General features: G+C 38.8%; 1 protein-coding gene across 1 annotated transcript in view; it reads left to right on the top strand.

The window, feature by feature from the left end:
• The first annotated feature begins 14,795 nt into the window (after nucleotides 1-14,795).
• Nucleotides 14,796-17,993, top strand: part of CNBD1 (cyclic nucleotide binding domain containing 1) — a 296,599-nt gene continuing 293,401 nt past the window's right edge. The window contains exons 1-2 of the mRNA XM_036925074.2: nucleotides 14,796-14,812; nucleotides 14,925-15,070. Of these exons, the coding sequence (XP_036780969.2) occupies nucleotides 14,796-14,812; nucleotides 14,925-15,070 (163 nt within the window). The remainder of the gene's footprint in view (nucleotides 14,813-14,924; nucleotides 15,071-17,993) is intronic.

The raw sequence follows: 17,993 nt of genomic DNA, 5'->3' as shown, positions 1-17,993 counted from the left end.
GAAGCTTTTAGTTCTATGATTACAGGGGGCTGGTTCTTGGCGAGCCCCATGCCTGTTATCTCCGCCCAGGCTCCTGGGAATCGGTCGAGCCACTCCTGACTAATTCGGGAGGGCTCTGGTTCTATAAAAAGACAGTATTCGTCTTCCAATCTTATGGTCAGAATACTCAAGTTCAAAGGCTTATTTTCCTGATTAGTCACTAGAGGTTTCTCAGCTTGAAAAGATATTTGGTCTCCTACTTTGGTCAAGATGTCCCTTCCTAACAGGGGCATAGGGCATTCCGGTATAATCAGGAACGAGTGACTTACTCATCCTACTCTTAAGTCTACTGCTCTTCGGGTGGTCCATACATATTGTTTCTGGCCTGTAGCTCTAATTACCCAAGACTTTTTGCCAGAGAGAGGGCCCTTGTCTTTAGTTAATACAGAATGTTGAGCACCGGTGTCTACTAGGAACTCAACGGGTTGCCCCTCCACTTTCAGAGTTACCCTGGGCTCGGGGAAGGGTTCCGAGCCCTGTCCTCTCTAATCTTCGTCTTCCAGCAGAGACAACACCTTTTTTAGAGGCTTCTGCAGTGGCTTTTTTAGGGCATTCTTTCACTCAATGTCCTTTTTCTTTGCAGTATGCACATTGATCTTTATCCAAAGGAGGCTGGTTGCCCAGGTGCCCTGCCTTACTAGTTCTACCACTAGAGGGTGGGCGTCCCTTACCTTCTACTACTGCGGCCAAGATTTTTGTTAAATTTCTCTCATGCTTCCTATCCCTCTTTTCCTCTTTACTTTCTTTTTCCTTTTCCTTCCTTAATTCCTTCTCTTCCTCAGTCTCTCTCTTATGATAAACTTTCTCAGCTTCTTTCACCAAAACTCTCAATGACAAATCCTGTAAGCCTTCTAGTCTCTGAAGCTTCTTTCTAATATCAGGCGCTGATTGCCCAATAAAGGCAAGAGCCACTGAAGCACTGTGTTCTTCAGAAGTGGGGTCAAAAGGAGTATACCACCTGAAGGCTTCCATCAGGCGTTCTAAGAACACTGCGGGTGCCTCAGCGGCTCCCTGACTAACCTCTCTTACCTTGGCCAAATTGGTGGGGCACCTTGCAGCCCCGCGAAGACCTGCCACCAGAGCCTGGCGATAGATGGTTAGTCGCTCCCTACTTTCTGGAGAATTAAAGTCCCAGTTGGGTCTGGTCAGTGGGAACCCCCTTTCTATATCATGAGGGAGTTGCGACGGTCGTCCATCAGCTCCAGGCACGTTCTTTCGTGCTTCCAGGAGGATCCTTTCTCTTTCTTCCATGGTGAAGAGTACCTGTAAGAGCTGCTGACAATCATCCCAAGTGGGCTGGTGAGAGAACATCAGGGACTCTATCAGTCTCATTAGTCTCTGTGGTTCCTCTGAAAAAGGAGGGTGTTTAGCTTTCTAATTATGTAAATAGGCAGAGGAGAATGGCCAGTATTGCAGAGGTTGGAAAGGCGGGACTCCTTCCTCCCTGAGAATGGGGGCCCCATAAGACCTGAGGGGAAAAATACCTGATGGGTCCAATGCGGCCCCTCGGCGCCGCCGAGTTCCCTGGGCCGGTCCCGGAGCTGGCCCCGATGCGTCGGTACCAGAGGCTAGAGGCATCGGAGGTGCCGGGGCCGGAGGCACTGGGGCCTCGGCCGCCGGAGCCTCGGGCGCCGGGGCAGAGGCAGGAGGGTAAGGAGGGGGATCATCAACCATGAGCAAGTCTTGAATGTCAGGGTGTATTTTGGTGGTCTCTTTCCCTTTTCCCAATGTTGAGCCTGAGCCAATAAGACTCGGGAGTTCGCTTTCTTTCACACCCAGGGCTTTACCCAGGGTGGTGGATTTTCCACCAATTCTTGCCAGACCACAATGTAGGGCTGCTGATCCGGATGTCCCCGAGTTGAATTCTGGAAAACAACAGCTTTTACTGCAAGCAGAGTGGAGAGGTCAAAAGTCCCCTCCAGGGGCCATCCAACGTTAAAAGTGGGCCACTCGGAGGTACAGAAAGTCTGCCACAGCCCTTTTTTAACTTCTACAGACAAGTCATGTGCCCTTGCTCTCACTTCTGTCCAATGACCTAACGTCAGGCTAAGGGGGGTCGTCACGGTCTGTCCCATTGTCAGTATAACAATTATTAGACACGTAAAGGACACATAAACAGAGACACACAGAGATTAGACACACAGCGGCCGCTTTTTGTCTTCCTCAGATTTCTGACCAAGAACCTGAAGGAATCAGTGGGCTGATACTCTCGGCACCCAAAAACCAACCCTATCTCATCCGGTTCACTTTTGCGGAAAAACAGGTGGGAGGCCACCAGGCGTCCCTGGCCCTCCAAACTCCCCGGGGCATCCCCCAGGGTTGCAGCCTGCGGTGCTCCAAGTGCATCTACCGACCGCAGTCGCGACCCCTTACGGGACCAGGACAGCTGCCAGACAGAGGGTACCCTTTTCAGAACTCCGACTGGTCTCACTGAAAAGCAGAACACAGAACACAGACAACTCAAGGCGCCACTAATCTTACCTCTTCCTCCAAGAACGGCTTCGGGAGTGAAGCGGGGTGAGCACACGATCCCGGACGAGCCCCCAAATGTTGGATTCTCCCAGAGGAGGACGCCATCCCAAATCACTCACAGAAGGCATCTCTTGATGCAACAAGCAAGAGGAATTTATTCAGAGGCCAGCTAGCTGGGGTCTATGCGTTAGCCCGACGCAGCGGGTCTCAACGAGGACCCCGAACTCACAAAGCCAGAAGTTTTTATAGCATTTTCAAAGGGGCAGTATTTTCTACAGTCACAATACAGTTTTTTTTTTTCATAGACACATAAATTTTCGGCTGACGCCTCATCCTGGGGGTCTGGTTAGATAAAATCACTTTCAGAATGTTTAAAGTAGTTCTAGCAAGATAAGCTTAACTGATTGAAGTTGGCTAACTAAAGGTCACTACAATTAACACTGGCTGACTAACTTGTTTTTCAAAGTTCTAGTAATTTTTCTCCTTCTAGGTTAGAAAATAGTGTTTGAGCCTTTAAGATGGCTGTGCTTATGCTAACTTTTGATTCTTCAGGTTCTACAGTACAACACAGTGATTCAACATTTATATACATGATAATTCTAGGTACCAGCTATCACCATACCAAGCTGTTACATTATTTTGACTATATTCCTTATGCTATACATTACATCCTGGTTAATTATTTATTTTACAATTGGAAGTGTGCACTTTTTTTTTTTTTTGTGCGGGCATCTCTCATATTTATTGATCAAATTGTTGTTAAGAACAATAAAATTCTGTATAGAGGAGTCAATGCTCAAAGCACAAACATTAATCCATCCCAAGCCTAATTTTCATCAGTCTCCAATCTTCTGAGGCATAACAAACAAGTTCTTACATGGAGAACAAATTCTTACATAGTGAATAAGTTACATGGTGAACAGTACAAGGGCAGTCATCACAGAAACTTTCAGTTTTGCTCATACATTATGAACTATAAACAGTCAGTTCAAATATGAATACTAATTTGATTTTTATACTTGATTTATATGTGGATACCACATTTCTCTCTTTATTATTATTATTTTTAATAAAATGCTGAAGTGGTAGGTAGATACAAGATAAAGGTAGAAAACATAGTTTGGTGTTGTAAGAGAGCAAATGTAGATGATCAGGTGTGTGCCTGTAGACTATGTGTTAATTCAAGCTAGACAAGGGCAAAAAAACATCCATGTATGCAGAAGATTTCTCTCAGAACAGGGGGGGTGAGGTTCTAAGCCTCACCTCTTTTGATCCCAAATTTCTCACCTGATGGCCCCCCTGTGACTGTGCCTGTCTTAGGTTGTTCCTCCCTTGAGGAATCTTACCCGTCTCTGGCTAACCAGTCATCTTCCAGGGCCTTACAGGGAAATGTAAAGTTGTTAAGTGAGAGAGAAGCCTTATTGTTTGAAATGGATAGCTTTTTACTTCTTTGCATATTTATGCCCTGTGGCTTCTATGCCCATCATTTGTCTTGGGGTATCTTTACCACTTGGAAGAATTATGATACTCGGTAAATTTGATATGAGGCATGAATTCTATTTAAGGGTTGTAATTAGGAAGGAAGAAGAAAACCTATAGAAGTACCAGGCGGAAGAAAACTTGGGAAGATTGATTATTTCTTTGACATATCTTCTTATAGAGTAACTTCTGCATGTATAGGTTTTAAACTAATAACCAAAGCAGACCTATAATTACCAGCCATCTCCAGTGAAACCAAGAAAATCAGTTAGGCACCTTAGGCATTTGTGAAAACTTATCTATGATATGGTGGATATTTTGCAACTGAACTTGAACAGTCTGAGAGAAATCAGACAAATTAAAACAACCCATTCCTGGAGACTGTTCACATCCCATATGTTCTTTTAACAGTAGATAGTCTGTAGTTGTAAGATTTTGGAGCACTACAATTTGTACTTCTCCTAATCCTTGGTTGAGTTCCAACAGAATAGATCCAGTCAAATTTGTTGTTTTACTGTATGCACAGGCCGGCTTAGATATCTCTTTCATTCCCATGGCAGGTCCAGGAACCGGTGGGATGAGTGCATCTACAGCTGTAGCGGTGTGTGGATCTTTGTTGGGGTTTTTTGATGATCATCTTCTGGCATGAGTCTTCCAGAGAGTGCTAATGTTGGAATTTCTTTTTCATATCGTATCTTAGTTCATTTTCAGGGTAGCCCAATTAGGCTTTGATCCTCTGTATAAACACAAACAGACCCTTTGCCTACACTTTTATATGCCCTTTATACCCTTGTGTAGAACTTATTGGAGGTCACCACACAGGAACTGCTTTTTTTTTTATCATTAATCTACACTTACATGACGAATACTTTGTTTACTAGGCTATCCCCTATACCAGGTCCCCCTATATACTCCTTTACAGTCACTGTCCATCAGCGTAGCAAAATGTTGTAGAATCACTACTTGTCTTCTCTGTGTTGTACAGCCCTCCCCTTCCCCCCCATGCATGCTAATCTTAATATCCCCCTTCTTCTTCCCCCCCATCCCTCCCTACCCACCCATCTTCCCCAGTCCCTTTCCCTTTGGGACCTGTTAGTCCATTTTTGAGTTCTGTGATTCTGCTGCTGTTTTGTTCCTTCAGTTTTTCCTTTGTTCTTATATTCCACAGATGTGTGAAAACATTTGATATTTCTCTTTCTCCGCTTGGCTTGTTTCACTGAGCATAATACTCTCCAGCTCCATTCATGTTGCTGCAAATGGTAGGATTTTCCCTTTTCTTATGGCTGAGTAGTATTCCATTGTGTATATGTACCACATCTTCTTTATCCATTTATCTATCGATGGACATTTAGGTTGCTTCCAATTCTTGGCTATTGTAAATAGTGCTGCAATAAACATAGGGGTGCATCCGTCTTTTTCAAACTTGATTGCTGCGTTCTTAGGGTAAATTCCTATTAGTGGATTCCTGGGTCAAATGGTAAGTCTGTTTTGAGCATTTTTATGTACCTTCATACTGCTTTCCACAATGGTTGAACTAATTTACATTCCCACCAGCAGTGTAGGAGGGTTCCCCTTTCTCCACAGCCTTGCCAACATTTGTTGTTGTTTGTCTTTTGGATGGCAGCCATCCTTACTGGTGTGAGGTGATACCTCATTGTAACTTTAATTTGCATTTCTCTGATAATTAATTGCATTCCTCTGCCCATTTTTAATTGGGTTATTTGTTTTTTGTTTGTTGAGGCATGTGAGCTCTTTATATATTCTGGACGTCAAGCCTTTATCGGATGTGTCATTTTCAAATATATTGTCCCATACTGTAGGGATCCTTCTTGTTCTATTGATGGTGTCTTTTGCTGTACAGAAGCTTTTCAGCTTAATATAGTCCCACTTACTCATTTTTGCTGTTGTTTTCCTTGCCCGGGGAGATATGTTCAAGAAGAGGTCACTCAGGTTTATGTCTAAGAGGTTTTTGCCTATGTTTTCTTCCAAGAGTTTAATGGTTTCATGACTTACATTCAGGTCTTTTATCCATTTTGAGTTTACTTTTGTATATGGGGTTAGACAATGGTCCAGTTTCATTCTCCTACATGTAGCTGTCCAGTTTTGCCAGCACCATCTGTTGAAGAGACTGTCATTTCACCATTGTATGTCCATGGCTCCTTTATCAAATATTAATTGACCACATATGTCTGGGTTAATGTCTGGATTCTCTAGTCTGTTCCATTGGTCTGTGGCTCTGTTCTTGTGCCAGTACCAAATTGTCTTGATTACTATGGCTTTATAGTAAAGCTTGAAGTTGGGAAGTGAGATCCCCCCTACTTTATTCTTCTTTCTCAGGATTACTTTAGCTATTCGGGGTCTTTGGAGTTTCCATATGAATTTTTGAATTATTTGTTCCAGTTCATTGAAGAATGTTGCTGGTAGTTTCATAGGGATTGCATCAAATCTGTATATTGCTTCCCATCCCTTCATTTTTAGTCTGTGTTTGTCTTTGGGTTTAATCTAAGTCTCTTGTAGACAGCATATAGATGGGTCTTTGTTTTTTTTTTCCATTAGTGACTCTGTGTCTTTTGATTGGTGCATTGAGACCATTTACATCCTGGGTGATTATCTATAGGTATGTACTTATTGCCATTGCAGACTTTTCATTCATGGTTACCAAAGGTTCAAGGTTAACTTCCTTACTATCTAAGAGTTTAACTTAACTCACTTAGCATGATATTACAAATGCAATCTGAAAGATCTTTTTTTCTCCTCTTTCTTCCTCCTCCATTCTTTTGTATATTAGGTATCATATTATGTACTCTTTGTCTATCCCTTGACTGACTTTGGGGTAGTTGATTTAATTTGGCATTTGCTTAGTAATTAACTGTTCTATTTTCTTTACTGTGGTCTTATTACATCTGGTGACAGCTATTAGTACTTAAGAACACTTACATCTATAGCAGTCCCTCCAAAATACACTGTAGAGATGGTTTGTGGGAGGTAAATTCTCTCAGCTGTTGCCTATCTTGAAATTGTTTAATCCCTCCTTCAAGTTTAAATGATAATTTTGCCAGATAAAGTGTTCTTGGTTTGAAGCCCTTCTGCTTCTTTGTATTAATTATGTCATGCCACTCCCCTTCTGGTCTGTAAGGTTTCTGCTGAGAAGTCTGATGATAGCCTGATGGGCTTTCGTTTGCATGTGATCTCATTTCTCTCTCTGGCTGCTTTTAATTGTCTGTCGTTATCCTTGATCTTTGCCATTTTAATTATATGTCTTGGTGTTATCTTCCTTGCATCCCTTGTGTTGGGTGATCTCTGTACCTCCATGGCCTGATAGACTATTTCCTTCCCCAGATTGAGGACGTTTTCAGCAATTACTTCCTCAAAGACACTTTCTATCCCTTTTTCTCTCTCTTCTTCTTCTGGTACCCCTATAATATGAATATTGTTCCATTTGGATTGGTCACACAGTTCTCTCAGTATTCTTTCATTTGTAGAGATCCTTTTTTCTCTCTGTGCCTCAGCTTCTTTGTATTCCTCTTCTCTAATTTCTATTTCATTTATCGTCTCCTCCACTGTATCTAATCTACTTTTAAAATCTTCCATTGTATGTTTCATTTCTCATGCTGTGTTCCTTAATGATTGGATCTCTGACTGGAATTCATTCCTGAGTTCTTGAATATTTTTCTGTACCTCCATGAACATATTTGTTTTTATTTTGAAATGTCTTTCAGGAATATTCATTAGGTCAATTTCATTTTAGTCTTTCTCTGGTGTATGTATGATTTTGCTTTGAACCAGTTTCCTTTGATGTTTCGTATTTATATGTGGCTCCCTCTAGTGCCCAGAAGCTCTACTGTCTTAAGCTTCTCATCCTCTGGAGCAATGTTGGGAATTGCAGGGAAGTCGTGTTGGTGCCTTGGGGAACGAAAGAGCTGTTTCCTGCTTCCTGGCTGCTATGTCTGTTTACACTTCCAGAATCACTCGGCCAAGCACACTGGTATAGGCCTCTATGCTTTGTGTTTGTAGCTGTCATAGACAGGGCTTCTCTTCTGGCCTGCCTAATGCCAGTGCTGGGTTTTCTGGTTTGTGAGTCAGGTGCAAGCTGGCTGGGTGGAAGGCACAGCAGGCTGCATATCATAGAGGGTGGTCTTGGAGCTACATAGCCAGCCAAGGGGCTGGGGCACCTGAATATCGTGAAAGTTCCCAACTTGCTGATCAGAGTGAACCCAGACAATGTTGTCTACCACTCCTTTCCCCTGAGCAGTAATCTCTGTGTAAACCTTGCCCCTTTAGTACCCCTCTCACTGTTAGGAATTTTCTTGGGCTGCCCTCCTTTCTTTTGTCTCAGAGCAGCCAGATATGGATCCCTGTTTTCCATAAGCAGTTGTAATCTCAGTCTCTCCAGGTATTCTGCCTGTCTTAGCTTTCTAACCCCCGTAATCACCAGAGCACCATGCAGTGTAGGTTTTTGCTCGCAGAGCAGATCTCCAGAGCTAGGTGCTCAGCAGTCCCAGGCCCCCACTCCCTCCCCACTCCGTTTCTCTTTCTCCCACCTATTAGTTGGGTTGGGGGATGGGCATGGATCTTGCTGGGCCATGGCGTTGGTACATTATCCTGTTCCATGAGGTCTTTTCTTTTCTCCAGGTGTATGCAGTCTGGCACAGCCCTCTTTCCTGTTGCTCTTTCAGGATTAGTTGTATTACTTATATTTTCATATTACATGTGGTTTTAGAGGAGGCCTTTGTGTCACCTCTTACACTGCCATCTTTAATCTCCTCCTGTATTCTCTTCTATTAGATAGTTTATCAATTTATTATGAGAGCCCATAACTATTGTATTTTAATTTAGGGGTTTTGTTTGTATTCATGTGTATTTGTGTGTGCCTTAGCAATAATGATTTGTTCTTTACTCAGCGATATTTAGTATTTCAATATCTTTTTTATCATTATTAGCTATGTGTCATTAAGGAAATTAATCTCTTTGATCTTCATATTAACTATTGCTTCTATGGCATATTCCACCACTGCTTTCTTCCTTTACTTATACTGAATGCTCTGATTTACTATTGTTTTATTGGTAAACATCCTGCCCAAGCTTAATGGCTGTGTTTATTTGTTGTAATATAAATTAATTTTACTTCTTCAACAAAATTTTCAGCACATGCAGACCATCTGTTCCTCTAGCCACTGCCAGAAGGACACAATCAATTCCCTTTAGGCTTCCACCATCTCTTGGGGAGAAGAATTTTGAGTGGACTAACTCTGGAAGATTAAACACATTTACAAATGATTCTGAGTCCTCTAAGAAAAGCCATATACATCAGACAGATGTATAGGAAGCTAAACTTTGTGTATCCTCAGCATTTAAGTTGAATGGAGATTCTATTAGAATATATATATTATTGTTAAGAGACAAGTACAAAGATTTTTGTTTTGTTTTGTTTCACTCTTCAGTCTAGTAGACTGGAGACTATTAGAAAGATTAGATCAGTATAGAATAATGCAGAAGCTTCATTTCATTTGCACAATTGAGTAAATGTGAATAAGCTAGTACTAGGAGTACAGGCCTTAAGAAAGCTCTAACTAGTTTCCCATTGCCTCAGGGATATTTACTGAAGTAATCAAAACTCTCTCCTTAATGATAAGAGTTTGTGAACAATTAGCTGAGAGTGAACAAGTTAACTCGTTTATAAGAGCTTTGTGGAAATCTAGGTCATGTGTAACTATAACATTAAGTATTTGGAAATTCAGTGGATATTAGCAAGGATGCCAGTGGCTATATGTGATAGTTTCTATTCAACAGATGCCAGTGCATGCAGGTGCTGCTCATCAAAAGCCATATACTTGTCATGATTTTTTAAGCTCCTAGTTTTGATATAATCACTAGGAGAGAAAGGAGTAGAAAGGAAAATCCTGAAATTATTTTTTTTACCACTGATATGTTTTAAAATACTTGGATTATACTAAGATTGTGTTTTTTGTCATCAGCTGGAATGGGGACTAGAAATAGAGGTAAAGGTGAGTAAATGAAAATACAAAGGGAATAACTTTTGTCACACCATTGTCTGTGGTCTGGTTACTCATGATGATGATAATACTAATAATAACATTATTTAAAAAATAACTCTTTACTACTAATGGTAGTTTAGGCATTATAATTTTTGAAACATCTCTCAATGTATACATTTTTCTTTTTTGTTAATCTAATTTCTTTCACTGTAGTTTTGTATGTTAAGAGTGGGCCAGAAAGCTGTGGTACAAAAGTGGGTATGAAGTATGTAAAAGAAGTTCCCACCAATAGTAAATGTAGAGATTGAGACAGAAATGAAGGAAGGCCATGTTTAAAGAGAGGAAATGAAGGCTAAGTTTTCGCACTTGAATGTCTTGATATACCATCCTGAGTATGGTAAATACAGGCTTGTATGTTAGAATAAATTGAAAAATTTGGGGGGAATTTTAGAACTGTGGATTGTGCTAATCATTTGTTAGGATGAAACCCTTAAGACCAGTGCCCAAATGGGGTAGCACAAACAAGGTAGAAATGGTGGTAATAGGAGGTTAGATGAAATACAACCAAAATAAATAGAATATATAGATCAAATATATAAAATTTGAAGAGAGATGTAGAAAGATCAGAATAATGAGTACTAATACATTACAGCATACAATTGTGATTAAGAACATTATCAGTAGCTTAGGAGACCTAGGGGAGGGAGCAGCCAGGTCTCAGAGTAGCTGATTGAAGCAACAAGCCAAAATGGAAGCCACAATGAAGCCTTTAACCTGTGACTATTATGATATAACCAATATTCTAAAACTGGAGAAAACATCAACTCTCCCTGTTCATTTCTACCCCATGGAAGGGTGCACCAGTCATAGGTCAGGTAGATTAGCTCATAATGGGTGTTGACTCTTTGTTGAGAAGTCCTGAAAAAAGACTTCTGCAGTTTTACGGGCCTGGAGTTTGGGGTGGTGGCAAAGGCAAAAGACCAGGAGTAGAAAAGTACTGAATACCGAGTTAGATTTGGGAAAATGTCTTCAAGTTTCTCTGATAAGGAGACCTCCAAATGGTGATGCTTGGATCAGGAATGTAGCTTTGATTAAGAGCATGATTGGCCTGCAGGGGCCAAGTCTTTGCAGTTCCCTTCAGAGACTGCAGTGCATTGGCTGTGTAACATCTTTTGTTGAAGGGCATCATTCCCCATGAGGCCTCTCAGGTAAAGCCTTTATAGTTAGTAGCGTATGGTCAGGAAAAACTGCAAAGGTTTTGACCAGGAGCTAGAAATCTCAAACAAGTAATCCAGGGCCAAACGTCCAGGGTTTTTAGCACTGCCACTTACTTCTGTTTCTGACTGTCAGTCATGAAATCTTCATCATTAGTTACATCTTGATCATTGAGATTTAATTAGAATCTGCATTAGTTTTCCTATTTCTTAAATGGGAAAAGATTTGTTATAAGAAAATGTGTTAAAATATTTTACCTATATAAAGAGTATCTGGCACATAGTAGGTAATATAAAATGTATTATTAGTACTTATTTATATTTATATGTAGACACAAACCAACATACATATCTATATGAAGTATACATGTTTACATGCATTTATATATATATGCAAATTCACACATACATATATATGTACCTTTTTACATATATGTATTTTATATATATGATTTTGTACTTAACAGATGAGCATATAATCTTTTCAGCTACAAGTGTAAAATAAACAAAAATTGACCATGTAATGGGAATTAAATATTATAGTTCCTATTATAGTTCACCTTCCATTGACTAGAACTCAGCCCAGAATAAGGATGGCTTGGAAATTTTTTCTAGCCATGTGTCTGGAAAGAAGGGGAATTAATTTTTGATAGACCAGCTAGCATCTATTTTATGGTTTGCCTCTTTCTGGTTACCAACTACCTTTGCATATCCTTTTTCAACACATGCAATATATTCACTCTTTTACCAATAAACAAAATCCAAAGTCATACCTATTACCTCATCTCAAAGTCCAGGATGTACCCTCCTCTCCATAAAGAATGAGAATTGCTACTTCTGGTCTACTAACATAAAAACCAGATAATCAAATTCTCTCTTGTTATCCACCTACATAATATATAATTATGGAGCCCAGACGTCTGCTATCTACCATAAAAACTTACATTCAGAAAAAAGAAGAAATGGAAACACACTGTAATCATTGGTTTATAGTAACAATCTTAATTTCTGGGCTGATATAAAAACCTCTGCCTAACAGTATTAGAAGTTTTTTAAAATTAGATCCTGGATCTCTTTTGTGAGAAGAGTATCCCTTGGCTTCACTATCTGAGAACTTTTTTCTTGTCTCTAATGCTCATTGAGAAATCTGATAACACTGCAGAGTATGTTCCTTTGAAGGGTGGAGGGTATTGCACAATTTTATTTTATTTACTTGGTTTGCAAGTTCAATAAGTCAAAGCTATTAGGCCAGAATATTGGATTCCTTAGTGATACAAATCCCTCAGAAATAAAAGTTTCTGATTTATCTGTCTACATTATCTTCTATATACTAGTAATCAAATTAAGGTTCTGTTCTAGACATTGTTTTTAAGTCCTTTCTATTTCTTCCTATTCCTGCCTGTTTTGCCAATGGGTTTCAGCCCGGGGCAAATTCACTATGGATTCAGTGTGACCAAAGAAAACAACAGTAAAACGTTCTTGGGGTGAAAGGGTTATCCCCAACTTTATTTCCAGGTGGCAGATCAGTTACTAAAATCCCATTCACTCAGAGCAAGTCTGCATGCAGCAAGCTGGTCTCTCCCCTTGCCTCTGGACGCCTCTGTCTGCACAGCCGTCCTCGGGACCCCTCTGCACAGTCGTCCCACACAGCCATCCTCTGGGCCTCTCTGCCTGCACAGCCGTCCCGCACAGCCGTCCTCTGGGCCTTTCTGCACAGTCATCCTGCACAGCCATCCTCTGGGCCTCTGTCCTCTGTGCTGTCACCACTCCAGCCTCTGCTTTGCTCTCCTGCAGCCTTGCAGCCCTGCCACTGTGTCATGCCCAGAACACTGGGCAGAGCTCCTTTATAGAGTCAACAGCTATGTATTGCCCACAGGTGTGCACTGAGCTAGTCAACCATGGCCAGGAGAGAATTCTGGCTACAGGAACTCTCATTTTATCCACACTGCCTCTCTTTTAATTTAGGCTGCCTTAAGGTCTTCTGAAAAAAGTTGGCTGGATTTGGAGGGCAAAACTTTTAATTAGACTTTTGCCATAGGGTTAAGTGCCTATATTTAATTGAGAAAGCTTAATAAGCCTTTAACAGTCAAGTCTTTTTCAGTCCTTTCTTGCTGCATGGGGTCAAGAAACACTTAGCATTTATAATCATACCCCACATTTCTGGATCCTCTCTATTCCTTTACATTTATGGTCGAAACTGGTTGGTTTTAGCCTCAGTTGCAAATAACTGGGAAAAGAAAGTGTAACTTTTTGGCTATTCCAACTATGTTCTATGAAGCAGTAGGTTTCCTAGGCAATTGGTCAGTCTTCTGAATTATTGCAGGCAACCAATATATCAAATATTTGCCATGTATGTCCTTTTTATAGTCCATGATATTATTTCCTTACTATCTTGTGGGGAAAATGGAAGTTCCCATGGCCAGGATCTTCATCTGACCCTAAACTACTTGTTGATATAATTGGCCTACTACTAGCCTACTGCTTCCATACCTGTAGGCAATAAGCTATTATTGACTGTGTCACTATATAAAGAGCTCTGCCCAGTGCTCTGGGTGGAGGCAGAGACAGAGGTGGATTACAGACCTGTAGACTGCTGGATGCAGATGTGATTCTAGTGCTCAATTTACCACCTGGAGAACAAAGCTGGTTATAAACTGTTTTACCCCAAGAACATTCTGGTGTCATTTCTTGGTCTTACTGAATACATAGTGAAAACTTCAAGCAGGACACACCTCCTGTTTGGTTTCTAAAACAACTCTTATTTTAGGTTTAGGCTATGATATCACACCGTTTCTGAATACCGAATCTTTATTATAGCATTTGAAGTACACATTTTAAAATAATGGTAAGTAGGGAGCCAGTTTCTTAAGACCATTTCTTAAGGCTATCTACTAAACTAGGGTTTCTCCAACTTTTTGCGATAACCCATAACAAAAAAAAAACAGTTTATATTTCTATCCAGAAAGTCTACACACACAAACACATACATATCAGATAGGCCAACAGATTATATATAAACTGGGACTATTTCCGGTAAACCTGCATATGTGATTACCCCTGAATTCCCTTTTTGCTGCTCAACTGATTTTTTCACAGTAGATATTTTTAAATTGCTTGAAAAATACTGAGCATTTAATAATGGTATGACAGCTGGGTTAGTCCCTTGAGAACTTAGAACCAATATGAATTTTGTATCTTGTTTATGGTATTATATTTATTAAACACTGAATTTAATAATTAAATGAAATAAATATCCATCATATGATTACTATGTTTTATTTAAAATTGTATATGCATTTTTCACTGAAAATTTGTATCCTCAAATGCTACATTACAGCTTCATTTGATTTAACTTTAATAGTACTTAAAAGGAATGAGAATAAATAGTGGGCAAAACATCTTTTCACTATCTGAAGAGGTCTTTATTATTGTAATGACTAATAATAAAAAATGTAATCTTATAAATGAATAACTGAGTTTTCCATAGAAAGAAGGTGAAGGCACTATGTAATTTCTGAAAGTTTATAAGTTCCGTAGTGCTGCATCTTAATATTATGGGAAGAACAAATTCTAAAGTTGATTTGGTTAAGACAAAATGGAATATAATCACAGGTATCCTTAAAGCAACCCTTAAATAAAAAGCAAATACAGATTTTGAAGCTTAAAAATCAAGAACTTTTTGGGTTTGTTTGCATTTATGCTGTGGTCTTTCTTTTTTTTTAAGGCCAATTCATAGGACACTACATGAACATAACATTGTGTGGAAGATGCTGAAAACGATGCCAGATTTAAACTCTCAGCTAACTGATGAACATCTGAAAACACTTAGTAAGAATGTCATTTCTGAAACCTGGGTAAAAGGCAGCACAGGTAACAGACTAATCAGGAGGGGAATTTGGCAAGATAAAATGCATTCACTATTTTGATTTCTCTATCATTATAATACTTAAAATTTCATTGGACATGTTAAAAATATACTGATTGGATGTATTTCATTTGTAAGGCTATATGAGTAGTTAAATGAATAACATCACATATTAGTATTTTTTTAAGGATATACATAAGTATTTCTACACCTTGAGCACATCAGAATCGTGCAGAGAACTCATTGGAACATATTGTGTTCATTCCCTAAAGTTTCTGGTTTGGTAGGTTTGGGATGGGGCTTAATTTGCATTTTCAGTAGTATTCCAGGTGTTGCTGCTAGTGTAGAGATCACACTTTGAGAACCATTCATTGATATACATATTTAATAACAATATAGCATTGGTTTTCATAGTTAAGACAGCAAGTGATCAAGCAATTACTTGACTTATCTAGATACTGATCTAGATAGTGCAAGAAAACTCCTGATTTAATTCCCCAATTTTAATTTATAGTCCCTTTGCCAAAGATATATTGTATACATTGATAGAAGAGTGTGTATTTTAATTTTTGGTGGGGCATACAAATAGACACACACATCCATAGAATCACACACACACTTAAACCAACAGAGTTGAACATTATTTTTTTCATTTATTGAGTACCTAGTAGAAAAGAGTAATTATATTTGTTTAATGCATTCTTTCTGTCAGAGATAACCCTTATTTATTCCTCACAGTAACAAATAAAATTACAATTTATTATTATTTTTCTCTGCAGATTAGGACCCTAAGGCACAAAACATCATGTGGAATATTCCTGATTAGAACTGAATTTCAAACACATTTTAGCCTTATTGCTAAACTCATTCTCTATTTTGCTGCTGTTTTCATAAAGTGGTTCTTCAGGATCATGACATTTAAAACCTAAATGGAATTTTCGGAAATGTGTCTATTGAAAAGATTTACATGTTTTGAGAGTTTTTCCCCAATGGTTGTCTCATAATTAGTTTCATTTAACCAACATCAGTGAAAATTAAATCACAGAAGTTTTGCAAAGGATGAAATGATTTTGAAAGGCAAGAAATAACAGACATTCAACATTGTTTTTCCATTAGCTTGAGGATAATAATTAAAAATTAATTTGTTTTATCTTAAATCCCTGATATTATATTTATTATGGTAAAAAAATATGGAAACAGCCTAAATGTCCTTCAACAGAAGATAGACTACATTGTAGTCTATGGACTTCTAGGCAGTGGTTAAAAAGAATGAGGTTGATCTGTAAATATTGATGTGGAAACCTATTAGATAAAAATAGAACAATTGTAGAATTATATAAATATGTTTATCATATTTTCCATAAATATTTAGTATTTATGAAAAACCTGAAACTTATATATGTATATATGTGTTCATAAACATATTTAAAAATACATAGTAAAAAATACACTATGGACTGGATCTGAAAGGACACTTCAAAAATATGTATTTTAAAAATTGTTGCCTTACTGGAGGGGAGAGGAATTAAGGGAGAGTGAAGGGGAACCACTAATTCTTTCTTCTACATGTATTTGTGTTGAATTTTCCACAGTGAATGCATATTCATGTGTTAGTGTTTATAAATACACATTTACTGTTTTTCACAAGGCTTTAAAATCATTACAGTTAGAAGTGAATATTGTATTCTGAGGGTATCTTAATAACTCAGGTGACTAAATATTAAAAAGTGAACTTTCATTCCTTGACAAATATCAACTTTAATCTGATCATGTATATTAAATAAGGTTTTCCAATTCACATTTCAATAGAGAGTATTTTCAAATACTTTAAAAAAAATTCAGATGTGTCTGTGTTTACATCCACCTTTGCCAAAATCCTTCTCTTGACTTTAAGGACATCTGATTCTGACCTTCTGTTTCACTCAGATCTGTTTCACTATCAAAGCTGTCAACTCATTAAATGGCTGACCTTTGTAAATCTCTTTTTTCATCCAGCTTAAAAAACAAGCCCAATCACGTGTCTTCTTGCTCCCTTTTCTTTATTCATGTGCGTGTTTCCTGTCTCTGTTATTTAAAGTATTTCCCTCATAGACCCTCCTTACCAGGCTGCTGGGACTTTATTTTCTCACCTGCAATTCCACACAGATGTTTACACCTTCTGGTCTCTTCTGGCTACAGGTTCTTTGAAGCTTCATTATTTAAGGCAGTTTCTTTAAACTTAGCCTCTCAGTTTTCTTAAGCAATAAAATATTGAAACAGTAACAATATTATGATTTTAAGAACTGAACAACAGACATGCACATCCCTAGTTTATATTCAGATACGGAGAGAACGAGCTTTATTCAGGATAAGAGAAAGTATGGAACTCCCCGCGGGTGCAGGAAGGGGCAAGGTTGCCATTTGGGGTCTCGGTGTCTAGGGCTTTATGCTTGCTGCAGTGGGAGTTTTCTGTAGATTGTCAGAATGCTAGTTATATTTTAACCTATCTCTGTGAAGGTTTCCTGGATACCCTTTGTAAGCTAATGGGCCTACATGACTATGAGCAATGAGCTGTTCTATACCACTGGGTCCTGATGGGGAATAAATTTTTACATTGTTTCAATCTCAAGCACCCTGTTTTTTAAGACTTTATCCTTTTCCAGGGCCTACCCTGTACTTTAGTTGGGCTGGAGTTATGCCCTGCTGCCTTCCTATCTCAATGGTACTAAAACTTGGTTACTGTATGAACATTACTTACATTACTATATTGTTTACTTACTATATGAGTGCTATATAAATATTACTTATATAATCATAATAAAAATACTATATATAATATATTGAAGTATAGTAATGCCTTTCCATATGTATAGGTACAGATACAGTTTACTTAATTCAAATGATCTCAAGAGCTTTCCACCGGATCTCTTTTTATGGCCTGGAAATGGG

The sequence above is a fragment of the Manis pentadactyla genome, chromosome 3 (genome assembly GCF_030020395.1).
Source record: "Manis pentadactyla isolate mManPen7 chromosome 3, mManPen7.hap1, whole genome shotgun sequence".
NCBI lineage: Eukaryota > Metazoa > Chordata > Mammalia > Pholidota > Manidae > Manis > Manis pentadactyla.
The sequence above is the reverse complement of the archived record's forward strand: the minus strand, read 5'-3'. Positions and strand labels throughout refer to the sequence as shown.